We start from the raw sequence: 24494 nt of genomic DNA on the forward strand, positions 1-24494 counted from the left end.
TTTATTTTATTTTTAATATTACGTTGGACAACACATGCACTTCCGGATAACCCGGAAGTGTATCGTCTGAACTGTGACCCTGTCCCACGTTGTCCGCGGTGTGGCTGTCGGCGGAGTGTTGTGAGTGTTGTGAGTGTGACCCGTTACTGAGACACACAACATGCCGACAACAAGCGACCAGGACGCTAAAGTAGAGCCGCGGGCCGCCATGAGCAAGACCCCGGAGAAGAGGAGCAAGACATCGGAGAAGAGGAGCAAGACCCCGGAGAAGAGGAGAGCCGAGGAGGAGGAGGATGAGGAGGAGGAACTGGTGAGGAACCATTACCAGTCTGCCACTAGCTACATTACCAGTCTGCCCATACCTCCGTTGCTAGTCTGCCCATATCTCCATTAACAGTCAGCCCATAGCTACATTACCAGTCTCCCCATAGCTCCATTACCAGTCTCCGGTCCCCTAATCAAAGCATGCCAGGCCCAAACGGGCCTGGCATGCTTTGATTCTTGATTTAAACATAGTGGTTACCAGATAAGACCTCTAATGTGACTGTGAACAGTGGGTTAACCAGTGTGTTTACCAGTGTGTTACAAGTATGTCTCTAGCTCCGAGTGTGTTAACCAGTATGTGTGTGTCTCTAGCTCCCAGTATAACCAGTATGTGTGTGTCTCCAGCTCTCGGTCTGTTAACCAGTATGTCTCCAGCTCCCAGTATAACCAGTGTGTCTCCAGCTCCCAGTATAACCAGTATGTGTGTGTCCCCAGCTCCCAGTAGATGTCGAGGGTTCCTCGCTGGCTCTCGAGGGCTCCTCAGACAGCGAGGAGAGTTTGTTCTCCGGCCTTGAGGAATCCGGCAGCGACAGTGAGGAAGACGATGAGGATGAGGAAGAGGAAGGTGTTCCTGGGAGCGCAGTGGACCCCGACGGTGGGAACTCTCAGGTGAGGAGGAGCGAGAATACCACGGTATCGTACGAGGGGTTACGATTGAGGTCAACTGTGTGTACAGGTTAGTGTGTGTGTGTGTGTGTGTTTGTATACGGGTTAGTGTGTGTGTGTGTGTGTGTGTGTGTGTGTACGGGTTAGTGTGTGTGTGCGTGTGTGTGTGTGTACGGTTACGTGTTTGTGTATAGGTTTGCGTGTGTGTGTATAAGGGTTACTGTGTGTACGGGTAATTGTGTGTGTGGGTACGGGTAATTGGGTGTGTGCATTGGTTAGTACTAGTACAAGTACTTACAAGTACATTTGGGTATCTGCTGATACGAGTTCTTAATAAAACCATGAGATAAAAAATAAATAATAATAACACAGAGCAGCCTGATCTGATGCACCCTGTCACAATAAAGCTGAAGAACTGCATGAAGGCTCAGGTCATCGAGGAAACACATGGGTTGAATGTGAACTAGGGATCAATATGGATTTTTTAGGGCCATACCAATTCTTTTTCATCAGCCTTAGCCGATGTTCGATGCGTCAATACCCATTTTCTTGAGCAGATATTTGGAGCCGATACTGATTTTGCTGCCTCGATTTTCATCATAAAAATGACACAATGATGATAACATTTTTAAAAAAGGAACATTTATTGAACCGTCTGTAAAATATATATAAAAAATCGTCCGATACACGTAAAAAAACGCAAATATATAGAACACTGATGTGAACCCTGCCTGAGCCCAGAGCATGATAACTGCTGGTAATTATACTGATGCTCCTGTGTTCAGGAAACGGTAGAGGAAGGAGAAGAGAGGGGGATGACGGAGAAGGAGAGAGCCCTCCTCAAGGACAAAACGGACGAATACGACCAGGACTCATCGGACGAAGAGGTACGATCGCACCCATTGTAAAGGTGATGTAGATCACATCCACTGTAAAGGTGATTAATCACATCCACACTGTAAAGGTGATGAATCACATCCACAATGTAAAGGTGATGGATCACATCCACACTGTAAAGATGATGGATCACACCCACACTGTAAAGGTGATGAATCACATCCACAATGTAAAGGTGATGTAGATCACATCCACACTGTAAAGGTGATGTAGATCACACCCACACTGTAAAGGTGACGAATCACACCCACACTGTAAAGGTGATGGATCACACCCACACTGTAAAGGTGATGAATCACATCCACAATGTAAAGGTGATGGATCACACCCACACTGTAAAGGTGATGTAGATCACATCCACTGTAAAGGTGATGAATCACATCCACACTGTAAAGGTGATGGATCACATCCACACTGTAAAGGTGATTAATCAAATCCACAATGTAAAGGTGATGGATCACACCCACAATGTAAATTTGATGTAGATCACATCCACACTGTAGAGGTGATGTAGATCACATCCACACTGTAAAGGTGATGGATCACATCCACACTGTAAAGGTGATATAGATCACATCCACACTGTAAAGGTGATGTAGATCACATCCACACTGTTAAGGTGATGTAGATCACATCCACTGTAAAGAGGATGTGTTGTTATTGATGATGGTGTTGGGTCATTGATGATATTCTGTGTTCTGTGACTGCAGGACATCAGGAACACGGTCGGGAACATCCCCATGGAATGGTACAAGGACTTCCCTCACATTGGCTATGACCTGGACGGGAAGAAGATCCTCAAGCCAATCAGGAACAAGGATGAACTCGATGACTTCCTGGACAAGATGGAGAACCCTGATTACTGGTGAGAGCTCCTCTGTTTATGCATACTTATTATTCATAACACACACACACACACACACACACACACACACACACACACACACACACACACACACACACACACACACACACACACACACACTCTAATACCTGCTTCCTGTGTGTAGGCGGACCGTCCCGGACAAGCAGACAGGAAGTGAGATCGTCCTCACAGACGACCAGGTGGACCTCGTCCACCGCCTGCAGAGAGGACAGTTTGGAGATGTCAACTTTAACCAGTACCAGGTGAGAGAGACACTAACCAGTACCAGGTGAGAGAGAGACTAACCAGTACCAGGTGAGAGAGAGACTAGCCAGTACCAGGTGAGAGAGAGACACTAACCTGTACCAGGTGAGAGAGAGACTAGCCAGTACCAGGTGAGAGAGAGACACTAACCAGGACCAGGTGAGAGAGAGACTAGCCAGTACCAGGTGAGAGAGAGAGAGAGACACTAGCCAGGACCAGGTGAGAGAGAGACACTAACCTGGGGAGAGAGAGAGAGAGAGAGAGACACTAACCTGGGGAGAGAGAGAGAGAGAGAGACACTAGCCAGGACCAGGTGAGAGAGAGACACTAACCTGGGGAGAGAGAGAGAGACACTAACCTGGGGAGAGAGAGAGAGACACTAACCTGGGGAGAGAGAGAGAGACACTAACCTGGGGGGAGAGAGAGAGACACTAACCTGGGGAGAGAGAGAGAGAGAGAGAGACACTAGCCAGGACCAGGTGAGAGAGAGAGACACTAACCAGGAGAGAGAGAGAGGGGGACCCACTAACGGGTGTGTGCTGTGTTCCAGCCCACGGTGGAGTTCTTCAGCGGGGAGGTGATGATCCACCCGGTGACCAACCGACCCGAGGACAAGCGCAGCTTCATCCCCTCGCTGATCGAGAAGGCCAAGGTAGGAGGGGGGGCCAGACCCTCCGGAGGGGGGGGGGGGACCCTCTGACCCAGGGGGCGGGGCCAGACCCTCTGACCCTGGAGGGGTCAGGTGGGCTTGGGGGGTGTGTGTGTGTGTGTCTAACTCTGCGGTGTGTGTGTAACTGGACCGTGTGTGTGTAACTCGGCGGTGTGTGTGTAACTGGACGGTGTGTGTGTAACTCGGCGGTGTGTGTGTAACTCGACTGTGTGTGTGTGTGTGTATCTCGGCGGTGTGTGTGTGTAACTGCACTGTGTGTGTGTGTGTGTAACTCGGCGGTGTGTGTGTAACTCGGTGTTGTGTGTGTAACTGGAGTGTGTGTGTGTGTGTAACTCGGCGGTGTGTGTGTAACTGGACCGTGTGTGTGTACATCGGCGGTGTGTGTGTAACTCGGTGGTGTGTGTTTAACTCGGCGGTGTGTGTGTAACTCGACTGTGTGTGTGTGTGTGTATCTCGGCGGTGTGTGTGTGTAACTGGACCGTGTGTGTGTGTGTAACTCGGCGGTGTGTGTGTCAGGTGTCCAAGCTGGTCCACGCCATCAAGATGGGCTGGATCCGGCCCCGGCGCTCCAAGGAGGAGCGGGCCGAGGAGGCGGGGCGCTACTACGACCTGTGGGCCAGCGAGGACCCCAACGCCATCCTGGGGCGCCACAAGATGCACGTCCCCGCGCCCAAGCTGAGGCTGCCCGGCCACGAGGAGTCGTACAACCCCCCCCCGGAGTACCTGCTGAGCGAGGAGGAGGTAGGACCCCCACGGGACAGACGCACACACACAGACAGACACACACAGACAGACAGACAGACACACACAGGACCACACCGAGACCGCACACACACAGACACAGACACACACACACAGACAGACACACACACACACAGACAGACAGACACACACAGGACCACACCGAGACCGCACACACGCGCACACACACACACACGACCACACCGAGGCCACACACACACAGACAGGATCGTACCTGACCACACACACACACACAGACAGACACACACAGGACCACACCGATACCGCACACACACACACACAGACAGACACATGGCCGTACCTAGACCACACACACACAAAGACAGACACGCTCAAGACCACACCGAGACCACACAGACACACACACACACGACTACATCGAGACCGCACAGACACACGGACAGGATCGTACCTGACCACGCACACACACAGACAGACACACACAGGACCACACTGAGGCCGCAAACACACACAGACAGACACATGGCCGTACCTAGACCACACGCACGCACGCACGCAGGCAAACACACACAGACAGACACACACAGGACCACACTGAGGCCGCAAACACACACAGACACACACACGACCGCCAAAACCACACACACGAATGACCACGCACACACACACACGACAACATACACAACCATTCACACACACACGACCGCGCACCCACATGGACACCCACTTGACCACACACGCAAGACAACGCACGCAAACTTGACCACACACTGGACCATGCAGAGCTCCACACACTCACGCCTCGGTGTTTGTGTGTGTGTGTGTGTGTCTGTCAGCGTCTGGCCTGGGAGCAGCTGGACCCCGAGGACAGGAAGACGACGTACCTGCCCAGGAAGTTCTCCTGTCTGCGCGCCGTGCCCTCGTACTCGCGCTTCATCCACGAGCGCTTCGAGAGGTGCCTGGACCTCTACCTGTGTCCCCGGCAGAGGAAGATGAGGGTAACACACGCACGCACGCACTCACACACTCCTCTCACACACTCACACACTCCTCTCACGCACTCACACCTCCGTTGATGAGGCGGGGGCCGGTCGCTCTGAGCTTCAGCCCGTGGGGCAGAGCGACCCCGGGGCTCAAAGTAACCGTGACTAACTGGTTAAGTCCATCTCCAAGTTAACCCTCTCTCTCTCTCTCTATCGCTCTCTCTCTCTCAGGTCAATGTGAATCCAGAGGATTTGATTCCAAAGCTTCCAAAACCCAAAGACCTGCAGCCCTTCCCTACGACCCAGTCACTGGTACGCACACATACACACACGTAATATATATATCCATGACATATATTTGTATGTCATATATTTGTGTGTTTATGTTTTCCAGGTATACCGCGGTCACACAGGCTTGATTCGCTCCATCAGTGTTTCTCCAACTGGCCAGTGGCTTCTCTCAGGTAATAATACATTTTATTTGTAGAGCACTCATAGTGCGGTAGTGAGGTACTGATGTGTTCATGTCCTGTGGGTATTTGCAGGTTGGGATGTATTCATGGCCTGTGGGTATTTGCAGCTAGTGGTGTGTTCATGTCCTGTGGGTATTTGCAGGTAGTGGTGTGTTCATGTCCTGTGGGTATTTGCAGGTAGTGGTGTGTTCATGTCCTGTGGGTATTTGCAGGTTGGGATGTGTTCATGTCCTGTGGGTATTTGCAGGTAGTGGTGTGTTCATGTCCTGTGGGTATTTGCAGGCAGTGATGACGGCACGGTGCGGTTCTGGGAGGTGGTTTCTTCCCGCTGTGTGAAGACGGTCCAGGTGGGAGGAGCCGTGAGGAGCGTCGCCTGGAACCCCAACCCAGCGGTCTGTCTGGTGGCCGTCGCTGTGTAAGAGACCCCCACCTTAACTAGACTATCCCCCACCTTAACTAGACTAACCCCCACCTTAACTAGACTAACCAGCACCTTAACTAGACTAACCCCCACCTTAACTAGACTAACCCCCGCCTTAACTAGACTTACCTTAACTAGACTAACCCTGAGACTAACTAGACTAACCCTTAGCTTAACTAGACTAACCTTTAGCCAAACTAGACTAACCCTTAGACTAACTAGCCTAACCCTTAGCCTAACTAAACTAACCCTTAGCCTTACTAGACTAACCCTCAGCCTAACTAGACTAACCCTAACCCTAACTAGACCGACCCCGCTCACTAGGGTAGACTGTCCATGACTTGTGGACATGTTGTAGAGAAGCCTGGAGTCCAGAGCCTCACTAACGTGTCTGTCTGTCTGTCTACCTCCCTCCCTCTAGTGGTTGTGACGTGTTACTGCTGTGTCCCTCCCTGGGCGACCGGCTGCTGATTGGCTCCACCGAGCAGCTCCTCTCTTCCTATCAGCCGCCAGAAGAGAAGGGGGAGGAGCTTGTCGTCTGGACGACCACTGAAGGGGAGGAGCATAGCCAGGGCGTACGCCTGAGACTCACACATCCCAAGGTACACACGCACACATGGGGATTAGGGGTGGGTTAGTTAGGGTGGGTTCACTAGTAGTGTGGGTGTGTTGACTAGTAGGGTGGGTTTCTGTTGACTAGTAGTGTTACCTAGCAGTGTGTGTTGACTACCAGTGTTAACCAGTAGTGTGTGTTTAACCAGGCAGTGCAGCATATGGTGGCACTCTAAGGCCCCTAGTAGTGCTGACTAGTAGTGTGTTAACAAGCAGTGTTAACTAGCAGTGTGTTGACTAGTGGTGTTAACTAGTCGTGTTAACTAGCAGTGTGTGTTGACTAGTAGTGTTAACAAGCAGTGTTTGTTGACTAGTAGTGTGTTGACTAGTAGTGTGTTAACTAGTCTTGTTAACTAGCAGTGTGTGTTGACTAGTCGTGTTAACTAGCAGTGTGTGTGTTAACCAGGCGGTGCAGCAGGTGATGTGCCACTCTAAGGGCGACCACCTGTCCTCTGTGATGTCCCTAGTAGTGTTAACTAGCAGTGTGTGTTGACTAGTCGTGTTAACTAGCAGTGTGTGTGTGTTAACCAGGCAGTGCAGCAGGTGGTGTGGCACTCTAAGGGCGACTACCTGTCCTCCGTGATGCCCCAGCCCTCCAGCCACCTGCAGGTGCTGGTGCACCAGGTGAGCCGGAGGCGGAGCCAGAACCCGTTCCGCCGCAGCAAGGGCCTGGTGCAGTGCGTATCCTTCCACCCGCTGAGGCCCTACTTCTTCGTGGCCACGCAGCGCTCCGTCCGCGTCTACAACCTCATCAAGCAGGAGATGACCAAGAAGCTGCAGGCCAACTCCAAGTGGATCTCCAGCATGGCCGTGCACCCCGCAGGTAACCAATCACAGCTCGGCAGGTAACCAATCACAGCTCGGCCAGGTAACCAATCACAGCTCGGCCAGGTAACCAATCACAGCTCGGCAGGTAACCAATCACAGCTCGGCAGGTAACCAATCACAGCTCGGCCAGGTAACCAATCACAGCTCGGTAGGTAACCAATCACAGCTCGGCCTGACCCTCAGAGCCAATCAGAGCCCTCCCACTCCTCCCAGTCCCCTCTCAGTCCCCTCCCAGTCCTCCCAGTCCCCTCCCAGTCCTCCCAGTCCCCCCTCAGTCCTCCCAGTCTCCTCTCAGTCCCCTCCCAGTCCTCCCACTCCTCCCAGTCAGACCATTCTCCTCCCAGTCCCCCCCCAGTCCAACCAGTGCTCCCAGTCTGACCAGTGCCTGTGTTCCAGGGGACAATGTGATCTGTGGGAGCTACGACTGCCGCCTGGCCTGGTTCGACCTCGACCTCTCAACCAAACCCTACAAGATGCTCCGGTAAGCCCCGCCTCCGGTCCTCATGTGTTCTGATGGAGGAGGTTGTGTGGTCGCCGTGGTAACTAACTGCTGTGATGCGTTGCCTAGGCACCATAAGAAGGCGGTGAGGGGCGTGGCCTATCACCCCAGCTACCCGCTGTTCGCCTCCGCCTCTGACGACGGCTCTGTCATCGTCTGTCACGGGACCGTGTACAAGTAAGACACACACACACACACACACACACACACACACACACACACACACACAGGTAGACGCAAGCACGTACACCAACACGTGCACACATCTACAGACGCACACAGAGACACACGCACACATACGAACACATTTGTACGTACACGTGGCAGCAGACACACCCCCCCCCCCCCCCCTCTCTGTAGTAAAGCCCTGTGTGTCTCTCTCTCGCCCAGCGACCTGCTCCAGAACCCCCTCATCGTCCCCGTGAAGGTGCTCCGGGGTCACACTGTGACCAACGACCTCGGAGTTCTGGACGTGACCTTTCACCCCAGCCAACCCTGGCTCTTCTCCTGCGGCGCAGACGCAACCATCAGGCTCTTCACCTAGTCGCCCCCGGCAACCACATCAGCCTCGTCCCCATCCCCCGGTCGCCCCCGGCAACCGTCAGCCTCATCCCCGGCAACCATCGGGCTGTTCACCTAGTCGCCCCCCGGCAACCAAGCGTGTCATCTGTCTTCTGTCGGCTGTTCTGTTTTTAATAAAGCTCAGTTTTTCTCAGTGCGTGTGCTGGTTTGTGTTGAACACGGTCAGTTCTACGTCAGGACAATATCTACGTCACCATATCAAATATGAATCATAAAGCCTGCTGGGCCTTCCAGCACCCACCCATACCTCCCATACCACCTCCACCCCTCAGTCATACCACCCCCACCCCCACCCATACCACCCCCACCCCTCAGTCATACCTCCATCACCAATACCCCCCCACCTCTCATCTCCTCCACCCTCACGCATACCCCCTCCACCCCTCACCTCCTCCACCCCTCTCCCATGCCTCAGTCATACCTCCTCCACCCCTCAGTCATACCTCCTCCACCCCTCACCTCCTCCATACCTCAGTCATACCTCCCCCACCCCTCGGTCATACCTCCACCCCCCCATGTGAAGGACCAGGAACAGCTCCATGTAACAACACCTCCTCAGACCTCCGTCACTATCGCAGCGATCCGCTGACTCAAGACTTTGTTCAGGACTATGTGGCCCCGAGTCTGACGTCCCTTAGAAAGAGAAGAGACTCAACCTCAGTGTTCTACAGAATGTCCTCTAAACTCACCTCAGTGTTCAAAAGAGAACTGTTCTCCAGAATGTCCTCTAAACTCACCTAAGTGTTCAAAAGAGAACTGTTCTCCAGAAGGTCCTCTAAACTCACCTCAGTGTTCAACAGAGAACTGTTCTCTAGATTCAGAAGACCCTCTAAACATCGTCGTTGTGAAATATCGCGATGCTGCCAGCGGCTGTTTGCCTCTCCATCTAGCGAACTATGGTGGTGAAATATCGCGATGCTGCCAGCAGCTGTCTGCCTCTCCATCTAGCCAACTATGGTGGTGAAATATCGCGATGCTACCAGCAGCTGTCTGCCTCCATCTAGCGAACTATCGAAGATCCAAATAGTGCAATGCTGTGTGCATCATGTACTGCCATATCTTATTAAATTGTCAACGTATTCTTAATTCACATTAGTAGACTTTCTGATGATATAATTGGCACACATCGTAAAACACAGAATTCTGAAAATAATTTACGAAAAAACGGAATTTGGGAGAAAATATAACAGATTTCTAAGGCTCTATATTAACATTTAGGAGACGCTTTAATCAAAAGCGACTTACAGTAAGTTAATTACATTTATCAGAAGAGGGGAAACAAAATATCGACATCGGTACAGTAAGGACTATATATTATATACACTATAATACATTATATATTATATATGTAATATAGAACTCATTTATTTATTTTTTACTTCTATCGATACATTAATTTATTAGTAATACTAACACATAGTAAAAAATATTTATAATATGAAATATATTCTTATTTATAGAACAATAGAACATCATATTTCATATTTGTAACATTGACTAAACTTTATTAATTTACGTCGAACATTGAGATTACATTAATTAAACCTCTATAATACATCCATAAATAAATCATAAATAAAAGGTTTAAATTATTATATATAGAAATATATGTAGCCTTCCTCCAATACACACACACACGCACACACGGACGCGCGCCCGCACACACACACACACACACACACACACACACACACACACACACACACACACACACACACACACACCACAACACCACAACAAGGCAGCAGCAGCTGGACCGGAGGATCCGCTATCTGTTTGACTTTGGACAGGAGGGATGAACTGATCGCCTGGTTTGATCGGCTAATCGATACTGGATACGATAGGATATCAGGATAGATCGTCGATCATGGAACATGATGCCGCATCAGAGATGTTGAACGATAGTAGTTAGCTGGTTAGCCTAGCCGCTGTGCTTCAGCTAGCGAGCTAACCTGACATATCCTCCCGAGACCAGCCTTTAATACTACATAACCTGTCCGTTATCGATCCCGTCCTGATCGACCCGGAGACCGTCCTGATCGATCCGGAGCGCTGGAGAGAACCCGACATGTTGGCTGACTGACGGCATCGGCACAAAGGAACCAAAGCTTGCGTCGCAGCTAACGGCTACATGGAAGCTCATTGTGTTGGAGAATGGGAAAGCATTCCGTTACTTTAGTTAACCAGGAACTAGTCGGTACCTTCTAGTTAGTAATAGACAAGACACTAGTCCGTACCCTCTAGTTAGTAAAAGACCAGGAACTAGTCGGTACCCTCTAGTTAATAACAGACCAGGAACTAGTCGGTACCCTCTAGTTAATAACAGACCAGGAACTAGTCGGTACCCTCTAGTTAATAACAGACCAGGAACTAGTCTGGACCCTCTAGTTAGTAACAGCAGTAACTAGTCCGGACCCTCTAGTTAGAAACAGACCAGAAACTAGTCGGTGCCGGGTACCCTCTAGTTAATAACAGACCAGAAACTAGTCGTGACCCTCTAGTTAGTAACAGACCAGACCTCGGCTCTGTCTATTTTCTGGAGAGCTGTGGTGATGGACGGCTGAGGAGTGTGAGCCGGTTTGCGTTGGTCTGTTGTCGGGTCCGTACTGGGTCATGGCCGGCAAACCCAGTAGAACCATGAACCCATGGCTGTGTTTCCACCTCCTCTTAGTTACTGGTGAGTGCATCATTACATATGTTATGAATAACTAGTAGACTAGTATTCCATGATACACCTCTTATTTACATACGTTATATATATCTAGTAGACTAGTAGTCCATAATACAGCTCATCTCATTATTCGTCCCATCCCAGTGGTCTCGAGCTTCTGTGTATTTTGTATTTTATTGTAATGTATATTTCATATTGTATTTTTTTTTTATATTACATGTCTTCTCCTTCAATGGTTATCATACCCGGGTCTTGAGTTGGTGTACCCTTATAGCTTCAGTTAGCGTCAGTAAGCATACCTGCTAGTTTTGTCCACCTCAACACAGTTAGCATATCTGTTAGTTTATTCTATCCAATCCCAGCTAGCTTACCTATTAGCCTCTTCCCCCTTACCACAGTGAGCATGTCTGCCTCATGTGAGCCTTGTTGCAACATGCCAACAGGGAAGGTCCACACAAACACACACTCTCTCTCACACTGTACTGCTTCTCTGTCTCCAGGTTGTCTTGCTGATCCCCAAAGGAGCGACAACGTCTATGTGTCCGGAATCTCCAATGGTGGCTATTTCATAACAGTTCATCATATAACAGTTCATCATATACATTTTTGTCCAATAACAGTTCATCATCTAACCGTTCATCATCTAACAGTTCATCATCTAACAGTTCATCATCTAACAGTTCATCATATAACGGGTCATATCCTAACCGTTCATTATATAACCGTTCATATCAAAACAATTGTTATCATAACAGTTCATCATAAAACAGGTCACATCATAATAGGTCATATCATAACTGGTCATATTATAACACTTGATTATGTAAAAGTTCATAACAGTCCAGATCAGCTCAGAACGCAACAGTTGTAACAGTTGTTTATTACAGTCAATATAACATAACAGTTCGTACTATAACCGTTGACGGTTTGTAACATAACAGTTCATTACCTAACAGTTAATAACCCAAGAGTTCATCATTGGTGTATCATAACATTTATAACCAATATATTTATGTGTCATATCAGTTACAACAGTTCATAACAGTTATAACATAGCTGCTCATTACTTAACAGTTAATAACGCAAAAATTAAGAACTGTGATAATATAACATTTACAACATCCTTTCTTGTTATAACAGTTCATCACCTGAACGATTATAACCGTACAAAACAACAGTTCATACCAACAGTTCAAATAAGGGTACATTAATGTTAATAACGTGACGACAAATAATGAATATAAAAAATGAATAAAACAGTTAATATAATAAATGATAACTAATATAAAGTGTCCTCCTAATGTGCTGTAGCGTGTGGTGACGTAGCTAAACACTAAAGTGTCTCCTAATGTCCTGTTAGAGTGGTGACGTAGCTAAACGCTAAAGTGTCCTCGTAATGTCCTGTAGCGTGTGGTGACGTAGCTAAACACTAAAGTGTCTCCTAATGTCCTGTAGCTTGTGGTGACGTAGCTAAACACTAAAGTGTCTCCTAATGTCCTGTAGCGTGTGGCGACGTAGCTAAACACTAAAGTGTCTCCTAATGTCCTGTAGCTTGTGGTGACGTAGCTAAACACTAAAGTGTCTCCTAATGTCCTGTAGCATGTGGCGACGTAGCTAAACACTAAAGTGTCCTCCAAATGTACTGTTAGTGTGTGGTGACGTAGCTAAACACTAAAGTGTCTCCTAATGTCCTGTTAGTGTGGTGACGTAGCTAAACACTAAAGTGTCTCCTAATGTCCTGTAGCGTGTGGCGACGTAGCTAAACACTAAAGTGTCTCCTAATGTCCTGTAGCTTGTGGTGACGTAGCTAAACACTAAAGTGTCTCCTAATGTCCTGTAGCATGTGGCGACGTAGCTAAACACTAAAGTGTCCTCCTAATGTACTGTTAGTGTGTGGTGACGTAGCTAAACACTAAAGTGTCTCCTAATGTCCTGTTAGTGTGGTGACGTAGCTAAACACTAAAGTGTCTCCTAATGTCCTGTAGCGTGTGGTGACGTAGCTAAACACTAAAGTGTCCTCCTAATGTCCTGTTAGTGTGTGGTGACGTAGCTAAACACTAAAGTGTCTCCTAATGTCCTGTTAGCGTGGTGACGTAGCTAAACACTAAAGTGTCTCCTAATGTCCTGTAGCGTGTGGTGACGTAGCGGAGCTGGTGCGGGCGTCCAGTGGCGTGATCACCAGCCCCGGCTGGCCCTTCCAGTACCCCTCCACCCTCAACTGCAGCTGGAACATCAGGGGCAAGCCTGGTGACATCATCACCCTCAGGTACAACCACACCTGCACCGTCAGGTCAGACACACACCTGCACCGTCAGGGCTGACACACACCTGCACCGTCGGGTCAGACACACACCTGCACCGTCAGGTCAGACACACACCTGCACCGTCAGGGCTGACACACACCTGCACCGTCAGGTCAGACACACACCTGCACCGTCGGGTCAGACACACACCTGCACCGTCAGGTCAGACACACACCTGCACCATCAGGTCTGACACACACCTGCACCGTCAGGTCAGACACACACCTGCACCGTCGGGTCAGACACACACCTGCACCGTCAGGTCAGACACACACCTGCACCGTCGGGTCAGACACACACCTGCACCGTCAGGTACACACCTCTCTCCTGTGTCAGTCTCTCTCTCTCTCTCCCGCCCCCCCCCCTCTGGTTAGCGACTCTGTTCCTCTGGTCTCTGGTTAGTGACCCTCTCTCTCTGGTTAGTGACCCTCTCTCCTCTGGTTAGTGACCCTCTCTCTCTGGTTAGTGACCCTCTCTCTCTGGTTAGTGACCCTCTCCTCCGGTTAGTGACCCCCTCTCTCTGTCTCCTGGGTCAGTGACCCTCTCTCCCTGGTTAGTGACCCTCTCTCTCTGGTTAGTGACCCTCTCCCTGGTTAGTGACCCTCTCTCTCGGCCCCCTGTAGCTTCCAGGACTTTGAGCTGCAGGGCTCCCAGCACTGCGCTCTGGACTGGCTGTCCATCGGCAGCTACCGGAGCCTGGAGGGCTACCGGGCCTGCGGCTCTGCGCTGCCTGCCCCCTACATCTCCACCCAGGACCACGTCTGGCTGCACTTCCACTCTGACCGCGCGCAGGCCGCCAAGGGCTTCAGGCTGTCCTACATCACCGGTGAGTTAACCCTAGTTAGTCAACTAGTTAGGTAATCAGTGGTTATTATTGCTTCAGGCTGTCCTACATCACCGGTGAGTTAACCCTAGTTGGTCAACTAGTTAGTTAATCAGTGGTTATTAGGGCTTCAGGCTGTCCTACATCACCGGTTAGTTAACCCTAGTTAGTTTACCCTAGTTAGTCAACTAGTGTATATTAGTCCTACATCACCGGTCAGTTAACACCAGTTAGGAACTAGTTAGTTAACCAGTGTCTATTAGTGCTTCAGGCTGGCGTACATCACCAGTCAGTTAACATTAGTTAGTCCAGGGTTAGGTATTCCTAGGAACGGTGCGTTAACCTGTGTGTCCAGGATTAGTTAGTTCTAGTAACCCGTGTGTCCAGGGTTAGTTGGTCCTAGTTAACCCATGTGTCCTGGGTTAGTTAGTTAGTCCTAGTTAACGGTGTGTTCCCTGTGTGTCCTGGGTTAGTTAGTTAGTCCTAGTTAACGGTGTGTTAACCTGTGTGTCCTGGGTTAGTTAGTCCTAGTTAACGGTGTGTTAACCCGTGTGTCCTGGGTTAGTTAATCCTAGTTAACGGTGTGTTAACCCGTGTGTCCTGGGTTAGTTTAGTCCTAGTTAACGGTGTGTTAACCCGTGTGTCCTGGGTTAGTTAGTTAGTCCTAGTTAACAGTGTGTCAACCCGTGTGTCCTGGGTTAGTTAGTCCTAGTTAACAGTGTGTTAACCCGTGTGTCCTTGGTTAGTTAGTTAGTCCTAGTTAACGGTGTGTTACCCCGTGTGTCCTGAGTTAGTTAGTTAGTCCTAGTTAACAGTGTGTTAACCCGTGTGTCCTGAGTTAGTTAGTTAGTTCTAGTTAACGGTGTGTTAACCCGTGTGTCCTGGGTTAGTTAGTCCTGGTTAACGGCGTGTTCCCCGTGTGTTCCCAGGCCGTGCGGAGGCGGCGGGCTGCGAGCCGGGCCAGTTCCACTGCTCCAACGGGAAGTGCGTGCCGGAGAGCTGGCGCTGCAACAACATGGACGAGTGCGGCGACCGGTCGGACGAGGAGCGCTGCGGCCCGCCCGCCGCCGCCTTCTCCTTCCAGCCCTGCGCCTTCAACCAGTTCCCCTGCCTGTCGCGCTACACCCGCGTCTACACCTGCCTGCCCCACGCACTCAAGTGCGACGGCAGCATCGACTGCCAGGTACCCACCCCTCAGGATTAACCTGAGCACAGCCTTAACCTGAACACAGCCTTAACCTCCCCTCAGGGTTAACCTTAGCACAGCCTTAACCTGAACACAGCCTTAACCTCCCCTCAGGATTAACCTTAGCACAGCCTTAACCTGAACACAGCCTTAACCTCCCCTCAGGATTAACCTTAGCACAGCCTTAACCTGACCACAGCCTTAACCTCCCCTCAGGGTTAACCTTAGCACAGCCTTAACCTGACCACAGCCTTAACCTCCCTTCAGGATTAACCTGACCACAGCCTTAACCTGACCACAGCCTTAACCTCACCTCAGGGTTAAACTCCGCCACTTAGCCCAGTAGCCAGGGTTCGGTATCGCCCAGCTCAGTGACAGCTCGCGTTTCCAGCGCCGACGTTACCCTTATGGTTGGGCGGGGTTTAAGCCGGATGGCGATAGCCGCAGTAGCTATGTAAGCATCGTGAACTCATGGCAGCCCCACACAGTGTAGCCTGCTAATAAACCCAAGGAAAAAGAAGAACGCCACACAATGAACAAAGAGCAACATTGTACGACGTCCAAGTTTGCCATCCAAGAAGGACGGCAAACTTTTCATGACATTTCCTTCAATAAACCAAGCTTTCCTAGCCCTAATGCTTTCCTAGCCCTAATGCTATCCTAGCCCTAATGCCAATCTATGTTAACCTAGCCCTAATGCTAACATATGCTAACCTAGCCCTGGTGCTAACCCATGTGCTGCAGGACCTGGGGGATGAGATCGACTGCGACGTCCCGACGTGTGGAGAGCACCTGAAGAACTTCTACGGCTCCTTCAACTCGCCCAACTACCCGGACTTCTACCCGCCCGGCAGCAACTGCACCTGGATCATCGACACCGGGGACACCAGGAAGGTAGGCTAGCCCTGTGCTACCGCTACAGAGGTAGGCTAGCCCTGTGCTACCGCTACAGAGGTAGGCTAGCCCTGTGATACCGCTACAGAGGTAGGCTAGCCCTGTGCTACGCTCTACAGAGGTAAACTAGCACTGTGCTACACTCTACAGAGGTAGGCTAGCCCTGTGCTACCGCTATAGCGGTAGGCTAGCCCTGTGCTACCGCTACAGAGGTAGGCTAGCACGGCCCTACCGCTCTACAGAGGTAGGCTAGCACCGAAGTTGGTACCACATGAAGGTATTAAGCTGGAAGTAGTGTGTAGGGTGGTGGTGTTAGTCATTAAGGCGGTGTTGTTCATTAAGGCGGTGTTGTTCATTAAGGTGGTGCTGTGTGCAGGTGGAGGTGTTTAAGGTGGTGTTGTTCATTAGGGTGGCGGTGGAGTTGTTCATTAAGGTGGTGCTGTGTGCAGGTGGAGATGTTTAAGGCGGTGTCGTTCATTAAGGTGGTGTTGGTCATTAGGGTGGAGGTGGTGTTGTTCATTAAGGTGGTGCTGTGTGCAGGTTGAGGTGTTGGTCATTAGGGTGGACGGTGGTGTTGGTCATTAAGGCGGTGCTGTGTGGAGGTGTTTGTCATGAAGGTGGTGTTGGTCATTAGGGTGGTGCTGTATGAAGGTGGTGTTGATCACTAAGGCGGTGCTGTGTGCAGGTGGTGCTGCGCTTCACCGACCTGAAGCTGGACGGGACGGGCTACGGCGACTACGTGAAGGTGTACGACGGGCTGACGGAGGCGCCGCGCCGCCTGCTGCGCGTCCTCACCGCCTTCGACTCGCGGGCGCCCGTCGTCGTGGTTTCCACCTCCGGGCGCCTCCGGGTGCACTTCTACGCCGACAAGATCAACGCCGCCCGGGGCTTCAACGCAACCTACCAGGTCTGTCTCTCATCGGTCTCCGTGGTAACGTGCTGTGTCTCCGTGGTATCAGCGTGTCTCTGTGGTAACGGCCTGTGTCTCTGTGGTAACAGTGTGTATCCGTGATAACAGTGTGTATCCGTGGTGACGGGCCCTGTCTCCGTGGTGACGGGCCTTGTCTCCGTGCTAACAGTGTGTCTCCATGGTAACTGTGTCTCCGTGGTAACAGTGTGTCTCCGTGGTTACAGTGTGTCTCCGTGGTAACAGTGTGTCTCCGTGGTAACAGTGTGTCCCCGTGGTAACAGTGTGTCCCCGTGGTAACAGTGTGTCCCCGTGGTAACAGTGTGTCCCCGTGGTTACAGTGTGTCCCCGTGGTAACAGTGTCTCCGTGGTAACAGTGTGTTCCCATGGTAACAGTGTGTCTCCGTGGTAACAGTGTGTCTCCATGGTAGCAGTGTGTCCCCGTGGTAACAGGCTGTGTCTCCGTGGTAACAGTGTGTCCCCGTGGTAACAGGCTGTGACTCTGTGGTAACAGTGTGTCTCCGTGGTTACAGTGTGTCCCTGTGGTAACAGTGTGTCTCCGTGGTTACAGTGTGTCTCCGTGGTTACAGTGTGTCTCCGTGGTTACAGTGTGTCTCCATGGTTACAGTGTGTCTCCGTGGTTACATTGTGTCCCCGTGGTTACAGTGTGTCTCCGTGGTTACAGTGTGTCTCCGTGGTTACAGTGTGTCCCCATGGTAACAGTGTGTCCCCGTGGTAACAGGCTGTGATCTGGTAACAGTGTGTCTCCGTGGTTACAGTGTGTCCCCGTGGTTACAGTGTGTCCCCGTGGTTACAGTGTGTCTCCGTGGTTACAGTGTGTCCCCATGGTAACAGTGTGTCCCCGTGGTAACAGGTGGAGGGCTTCTGCCTGCCCTGGGAGGTGCCGTGCGGGGGTGACTGGGGCTGCTACTCGGAGGCCCAGCGCTGCGACGGCTACTGGCACTGCCCCAACGGGCGGGACGAGCTCAACTGCTCGTCGTGCCAGGAGGAGGAGTTCCCCTGCTCCCGCCACGGGGCCTGCTACCCCCGCTCGGACCGCTGCAACTACCAGAACCGCTGCCCCAACGGCTCCGACGAGAAGAACTGCTACTTCTGCCAGCCGGGGAACTTCCACTGCAAGGTCTGACTGACTGACTGACTGTCTGTCTCTGACTGACTCTGACTGACTGACTGACTGTCTGTCTGTCTGTCTGTCTGTCTGTCTGTCTGTCTGTCTGTCTGTCTGTCTGTCTGTCTGTCTGTCTGTCTGTCTGTCTGTCTGTCTGTCTGTCTGTCTGTCTCTGACTGACTGACTGTCTGACTGTCTGTCTGTCTGTCTGTCTGTCTGTCTGTCTGTCTGTCTCTGACTGACTCTGTCTGTCTCTGACTGACTCTGTCTGTCTGTCTCTGACTGACTCTGTCGGTCTGTCTGACTGACTGACTGTCTGTCTCTGTCCGTCTGTCTGTCTCTGACTGACGGAGTCTCTCTCTCTCTCTCTCTCTCTCTCTCTCTCTCTCTCTCTCTCTCTCTCTCTCTCTCTCTCTCTCTCTCTCTCTCTCTCTCTCTCTCTCTCTCTCTCTCTCTCTCTCTCTCTCTCTCTCTCTCTCTCTCTCTCTCTCTCTCTCTCTCTCTCTCTCTCTCTCTCTCTCTCTTCCCCCCCCCCCCCCCCTGATCCCTGATGGCCGTTGTGTGTGTGTGTGGTTGTGCTGCAGAACAACCGCTGTGTGTTTGAGTCGTGGGTGTGCGACGCCCAGGACGACTGTGGGGACGGCAGTGACGAGGAGAGCTGCCCGGTGGTGGTCCCCACGCGGGTCATCACGGCCGCCGTCATCGGCAGCCTGGTCTGCGGCCTGCTGCTGGTCATCGCCCTGGGCTGCACCTGCAAGCTGTACTCGCTGCGCATGTTCGAACGCAGGTAGGCCACGCCCCCGGGCACACACGCACACATGCACACAAGTACGTTCCAACGCAGGCCGTCGCCCCGGTCAAGACTGACGTGCGATTGGTCGACAGGTCGTTTGAAACGCAGCTGTCCCGCGTGGAGGCGGAGCTACTGAGGAGGGAGGCTCCTCCCTCCTACGGTCAGCTGATCGCCCAGGGCCTCATCCCCCCTGTGGAGGACTTCCCCGTCTGCTCTGGGAGCCAGGTGAGTTCACACCAGGCTCAACCAATCACAAGTGCCGCCTAGATGTGGTTAACGGGGTCAATGGCAGGAAACGGCAGATTGTTACTGGGATACATATATATATATATTTATTACACGGGTCTTTTCAATGTTCCGTTCACTTGCATGGGCACTTCACAACTTCCGGCGGTCAATTATTTTTGGATAATTCATTGGCAACGGATGAATAATGACCGCTGTCAAGGTAAACAAAAGGACTTTTTGCCTTTCGTATCACTCCGCACGTAGTCCGGTAACTTGTCAATGTAATAAGCGGGATATGTATCAACCCAAGCGCTGTCGGTTGCTAAGCGACGAAGTCAACGTCTTGGGCGGACTATTTCTCTGCTGATCAACACTATGAATGCTGGTAACAATTACATTGTAAATAAATTGTTTTTCGTTTAGGGAAGTAGCCGTGTAATAAGCGGGATAATGTATAGAACTTTGCCGGTCATTCTCGAAAAATAAGCCCCTTCATGGCGAAGCAAGGCACCTCCGCTGCGCGTCGGTGTCCTGTTCGCCCTGTCGGGGCTTATTTTCTCGACAATGACCGGCGTTCTATACATTATCCCTTACATATATGTATTTAGTATATGCTACACGTGAGCCGCCTTAGATGGCGCTTCGGGATATTTGGCAAAAATCCCAATACGGTAACGGGGAGCGCGCGTGACAGTCGTCGCGTCGCGCGAATAAAAACAGTGTTATCTTGTGTATTTCATGTCATGGGTCGTATATACCAAAACAATCCCATCACTTCTGTGTTCTAATGCTACACTGCTGAGCTAATCGTGTGTAGAGGCTAATTAGAAACCTAGCGCTGTAACAGTCTGGGTGACCCCCCACTTTGGAACGGCAGTGTGTATATCGTGTGTACGGTGGTCGTCGTGGTAACCCCCTGGTGGCCCCTGGTTGCTAGGCGTCGGTGCTGGAGAACCTGCGTCTGGCGGTGCGCTCCCAGCTGGGCTTCACCTCGCTGCGCCTCCCGTCCTCCGGTCGCCACGGCAGCCTGTGGCGGGGGCTCTTCTGGTCGTCGCGCTCGCGGCGCTCCGGCTCGCTGCCCCTGGTGTCGGCCGACCCCCCCCACCCCCCGCAGGAGGGGGGCGGGGCCCGCGCCGAGGAGCCCTCCCCCCCCTCCCCCGCCGGGGCCGAGGGCGGAGCTCTCTCCCTGCTGCCCCGCAAGGCCCCTCCCCCCGGCGCCGTGGAGGCGGTGGTCTCCGTGGTGACGGAGCCCGCCCCCCCGCCCCTGCCCCAGCCCCCGCCGGCCCCCCCGGCGCCCGGCCGCTCCACCCTGGGCCGGCTGGCCCGCGGGCTCCGCCTCCTGGCGCTGCTCCTCCCGCGGCGCGGCGGCGGCCTCCGGCAGCAGGAGGCGCAGGACGAGGAGGAGGAGGACGAGGAGGACGTGGAGCTGCTCATCCCCGACTCCTCCCCCTCCGCCCTGGCCTCGGGCCGCGCCCTCCGCCATCACCGCGGCGGCGGAGACGACTACTACGGCGAGGGCTACCACGGAGAGGGTTACCACGGCGACGGGCCGTGCGAACACTGCGGGATGGTGCACACCGCCCAGATCCCCGCCGCCTGCCTGGAGGGCGGCGGGGGCGGCGGCGGGAAGACGGAGAGCAGCGACGACGAGCTGCTGCTGCTCTGCTAACGCTAGCCGCTAACGCTACCGCTAACGAGAACCCCCACTGCCGAACAGGACGCTCAACAGGATGCTAATCGCTAACCAGGATGATAACTAGGATGCTAACCGCTAACAAAAACGCTTACCAGGATGCTAACGCTTACCAGGAAAATAACAATGACAGGATGCTAACGCTAACCAGGACGCTAACCACTACCGCTAACCAGGCCCGCTAACCAGGACACTAAAACGCTAAACGCTAAACAGGATGTTAATCAGGACGTTCCCCGCTAGACAGGCTAATACCGGCGTGCTAACCAGGACGCTTACCAAGCTAACAGAACATGTCACCTGACGGCTAGGTGAACTCTCACATTGGGCTGGGGGTCAGGGGTCACTGGACATTATCACAGCTCTGACAACGTGGACCACACGTTGTTATTTTCTACTGACTACGGGGACCAATAGGAGGGCCTATTGTCTAAGACACGCCCCCTCTTCTCTAAGACTCGCCCAGTATTCTAGGTTGAACCAATGGAAGAGGTCCTACTCTAAGGGACACGCCCCCTGAAACCAGGAACTGACACATAACAAGAATACAGCATTGTGGTGCTGCGGGTAGAGTGGGTGGTTTTGGTACGGGTGGTGCTGCGATACAGTGGGTGGTGTTGGTACGGTTGGAGCAGTGGGTGGTGTTACGGTATAGTGGGTGGTGTTACGGTACAGAGGGTGGTGTTGGAAAGGGAAGTCTGGGGCCCCCTGCTTGAGCTGCTCCACCCGCGACCCGACCCCGGATAAGCGGATGAAGATGAGATGAGATGAGATGATGGGTGGTGTTGGTACGGGTGGTGCTGCGATACAGTGGGTGGTGTTGGTACGGTTGGAGCAGTGGGTGGTGTTACGGTACAGTGGGTGGTGTTACGGTACAGTGGGTGGTGTTGCGATACAGTGGACGGTGTTGGTACGGGCGGTGCTGCGATACAGTGGGTGGTGTTAAGGTACAGTGATGGTGTTACGGTACAGTGGGTGGTGGTACAGTACAGTGGGTGGTGTCGACGCGGGTGGTGTCACTGCGGTTGGTGCTTCGGCTGGAATTGGTGCGGTGGGGGGTGTTGGTACGATGGGTGGTGCTTCGGGTGGAGCAGCGGTTGCTGTAGGTACGGTGGGTGGTGTTGGTACGGGTGGAGCAGCGGGTGCTGTAGGTACGGTGGGTGGTGTTGGTACGGTGGGTGGCGCTTCGGGTGGATTCGGTACGATGGGTGGTGTTTGGTACGGGTGGAGTACCAGGGGTGGTTCCTGGAGCATGCAGGTGAATCTATTTATTTGTGCGGTTAGTTGTGTATTTATTATGGTTTGTTGTGTAAACTGCATGTCCCTCTTAGTGTTGTTATGATGTACAGTATGATTAAAGGTGCTGAACAAACCCTCTGATTGGTCCAACTCAACCTATCACCATGGAGACATCACAATAGAACCCATCATAAGAACCATCCCGTAATATAACCATAACCATAGACCTATCGTATGAGCCATCCCATAATAGAACCATCACCATAGACGCTATCCTATGAGCCATCCCATAATAGGCAGACCTGACATCCGATGCATTCCTGCTGAACACCAACAAACGCTAAGTGACCCTGACGTCAAACTGACACCTGACGCCTTAAACAAGTCTCTTACTAGTCTTTAATTAGCCTTTAACTCAAACCTGCAGGCGTCGCCATGCTATGATAGTGTGCACTACAGTGTAGTGTAGTGTGTAGACAGTGTAGTGTGCGTGTGTAGACAGTGTAGTGTGCGTGTGTAGCATGTATGAATGACGTAGTTGACGTGTAGTTTGTTGTAATCAAATCAGCATAGAAAATATAAACTTCAGCTATATGTATAGCGAGATGTAAATAAATACCTAGATATATTTTTCTGTAACAATAACTAGTTTTAGTTTTACAGACTAAATAACCGAATACATTCATAAAGCCATCAGGGAATCTCGTCCCTCGATGTGAAAGTACGTCCGGTCCTAGTACTTCCGGTCCACCGCAGCTCCTCCTCCGTCGGGGATTCAGCGCGCTGTAACCTGACACCTCACCACTAGAGGCCGCCAGTCCCGGACACAAGAAGACCGCTTCTCAGGTGGAGGGGGAGGGGGCTCCCTCCGGAACAACAGGTGATGTTCATGTGATGCTGTGACTCTCGATCTGGGCGTACTGGCTACTTTTTAGTCGGTCTAAATATGAAAAACACGTTTTTGCTATAGCATGCATTTAACATGTATCTATAGCATATATTGATATAAGCACTTATTTATAGTACATGTATATATGTTTAAATTCTATTCTGACCTCAAACAGATAAACATCGCTGTAGTTGACCATGAATCCTCATTTGAAGTACGTTTGCTAGCCTTGATTGCATGTTAGTTAATGAAACTACATAATCAAGCATTCAATCAAATACAAATCCAGACAAAAACAATTATGCTTGAAAATCGATATTTAAAGTGTGTGTTTGTGTGAGTGTCAACACACATGAACTAACCACACAGAATAGTTATGCATTTTATTCTGAAAACAATTCAAAAGCATATTTCTGGGGACATTTCTGTTCAGGATGCAATAAAATAAAGGTCTGTTACTCTGACTTTATTAAACTAAAGTATTGGAGTGTTATGGTTTAGCTCGCTGTATGTTATGACATGTTATGAGTTACAATCCTTCTTCCACCAATCATCAGAGGGGACGTTCTGTTGCCCCAGCAACCAGCGGTGGAGTCGTGATGTGCTGATTGGTTGGCATGCTGATATTGGGCGGAGCTACTTCTTAGCACCCTCTGTCTCACTGTTGGTCAGCGGGGCCAAAGCAGGGTCAATCAACGACGTGGGCGGGAACAATTTGAACCAACCAATCACCATCTGGGATAGGTCCAGATCGTCCAATAGGATCTGAGCAGCTCCCATAAAGGATTTGTGATCCATTCGACCGTAGTCTCCCCACACGATAATCTAGAGAGAGACAGGCAGAGAGAGACAGGTTTGGAGAGAGACAGGCAGAGAGAGACAGGCAGAAGTACACGTTTAGGGCCCGAGTTTAATGGTCTGAAATGCAAGTGAGAAGCACCAAGCGCAAGTAGCTTTGTGGGCGGTTCTATGGCGATGTTGCTATTTTACCG

At 51.5% G+C, this 24494-nt stretch overlaps 3 protein-coding genes across 3 annotated transcripts in view; 2 read left to right on the forward strand and 1 right to left on the reverse strand.

The window, feature by feature from the left end:
* The first annotated feature begins 37 nt into the window (after window positions 1-37).
* On the forward strand, window positions 38-8879 carry bop1 (BOP1 ribosomal biogenesis factor). The gene is made up of 16 exons (XM_056582610.1): window positions 38-310; window positions 760-933; window positions 1716-1817; window positions 2538-2692; window positions 2838-2955; window positions 3507-3608; window positions 4143-4367; window positions 5186-5347; window positions 5564-5644; window positions 5727-5796; window positions 6088-6220; window positions 6648-6828; window positions 7370-7661; window positions 8063-8147; window positions 8235-8342; window positions 8556-8879. The coding sequence occupies exons 1-16, from the start codon at window positions 161-163 to the stop codon at window positions 8707-8709; spliced, it is 2292 nt and encodes a 763-aa protein (XP_056438585.1). The 5' UTR covers window positions 38-160; the 3' UTR covers window positions 8710-8879.
* A 1585-nt stretch (window positions 8880-10464) lies between these two features.
* Window positions 10465-23682, forward strand: lrp12 (low density lipoprotein receptor-related protein 12). The gene is made up of 11 exons (XM_056583382.1): window positions 10465-11424; window positions 11919-11975; window positions 13549-13684; window positions 14345-14547; window positions 15474-15727; window positions 16475-16624; window positions 17310-17531; window positions 18406-18672; window positions 19245-19447; window positions 19546-19678; window positions 20619-23682. Exons 1-11 carry the CDS (start codon window positions 11361-11363, stop codon window positions 21348-21350), a joined length of 2421 nt encoding a protein of 806 aa, XP_056439357.1. The 5' UTR covers window positions 10465-11360; the 3' UTR covers window positions 21351-23682.
* A 416-nt stretch (window positions 23683-24098) lies between these two features.
* Window positions 24099-24494, reverse strand: part of rims2b (regulating synaptic membrane exocytosis 2b) — a 28271-nt gene continuing 27875 nt past the window's right edge. Inside the window, exon 30 of the mRNA XM_056583384.1 lies at window positions 24099-24327. Coding sequence (XP_056439359.1) covers window positions 24139-24327 — 189 coding nt within the window. The 3' untranslated portion in view covers window positions 24099-24138. The remainder of the gene's footprint in view (window positions 24328-24494) is intronic.

Source organism: Gadus chalcogrammus, chromosome 22 (genome assembly GCF_026213295.1).
Source record: "Gadus chalcogrammus isolate NIFS_2021 chromosome 22, NIFS_Gcha_1.0, whole genome shotgun sequence".
NCBI classification, from domain to species: Eukaryota; Metazoa; Chordata; class Actinopteri; order Gadiformes; family Gadidae; genus Gadus; species Gadus chalcogrammus.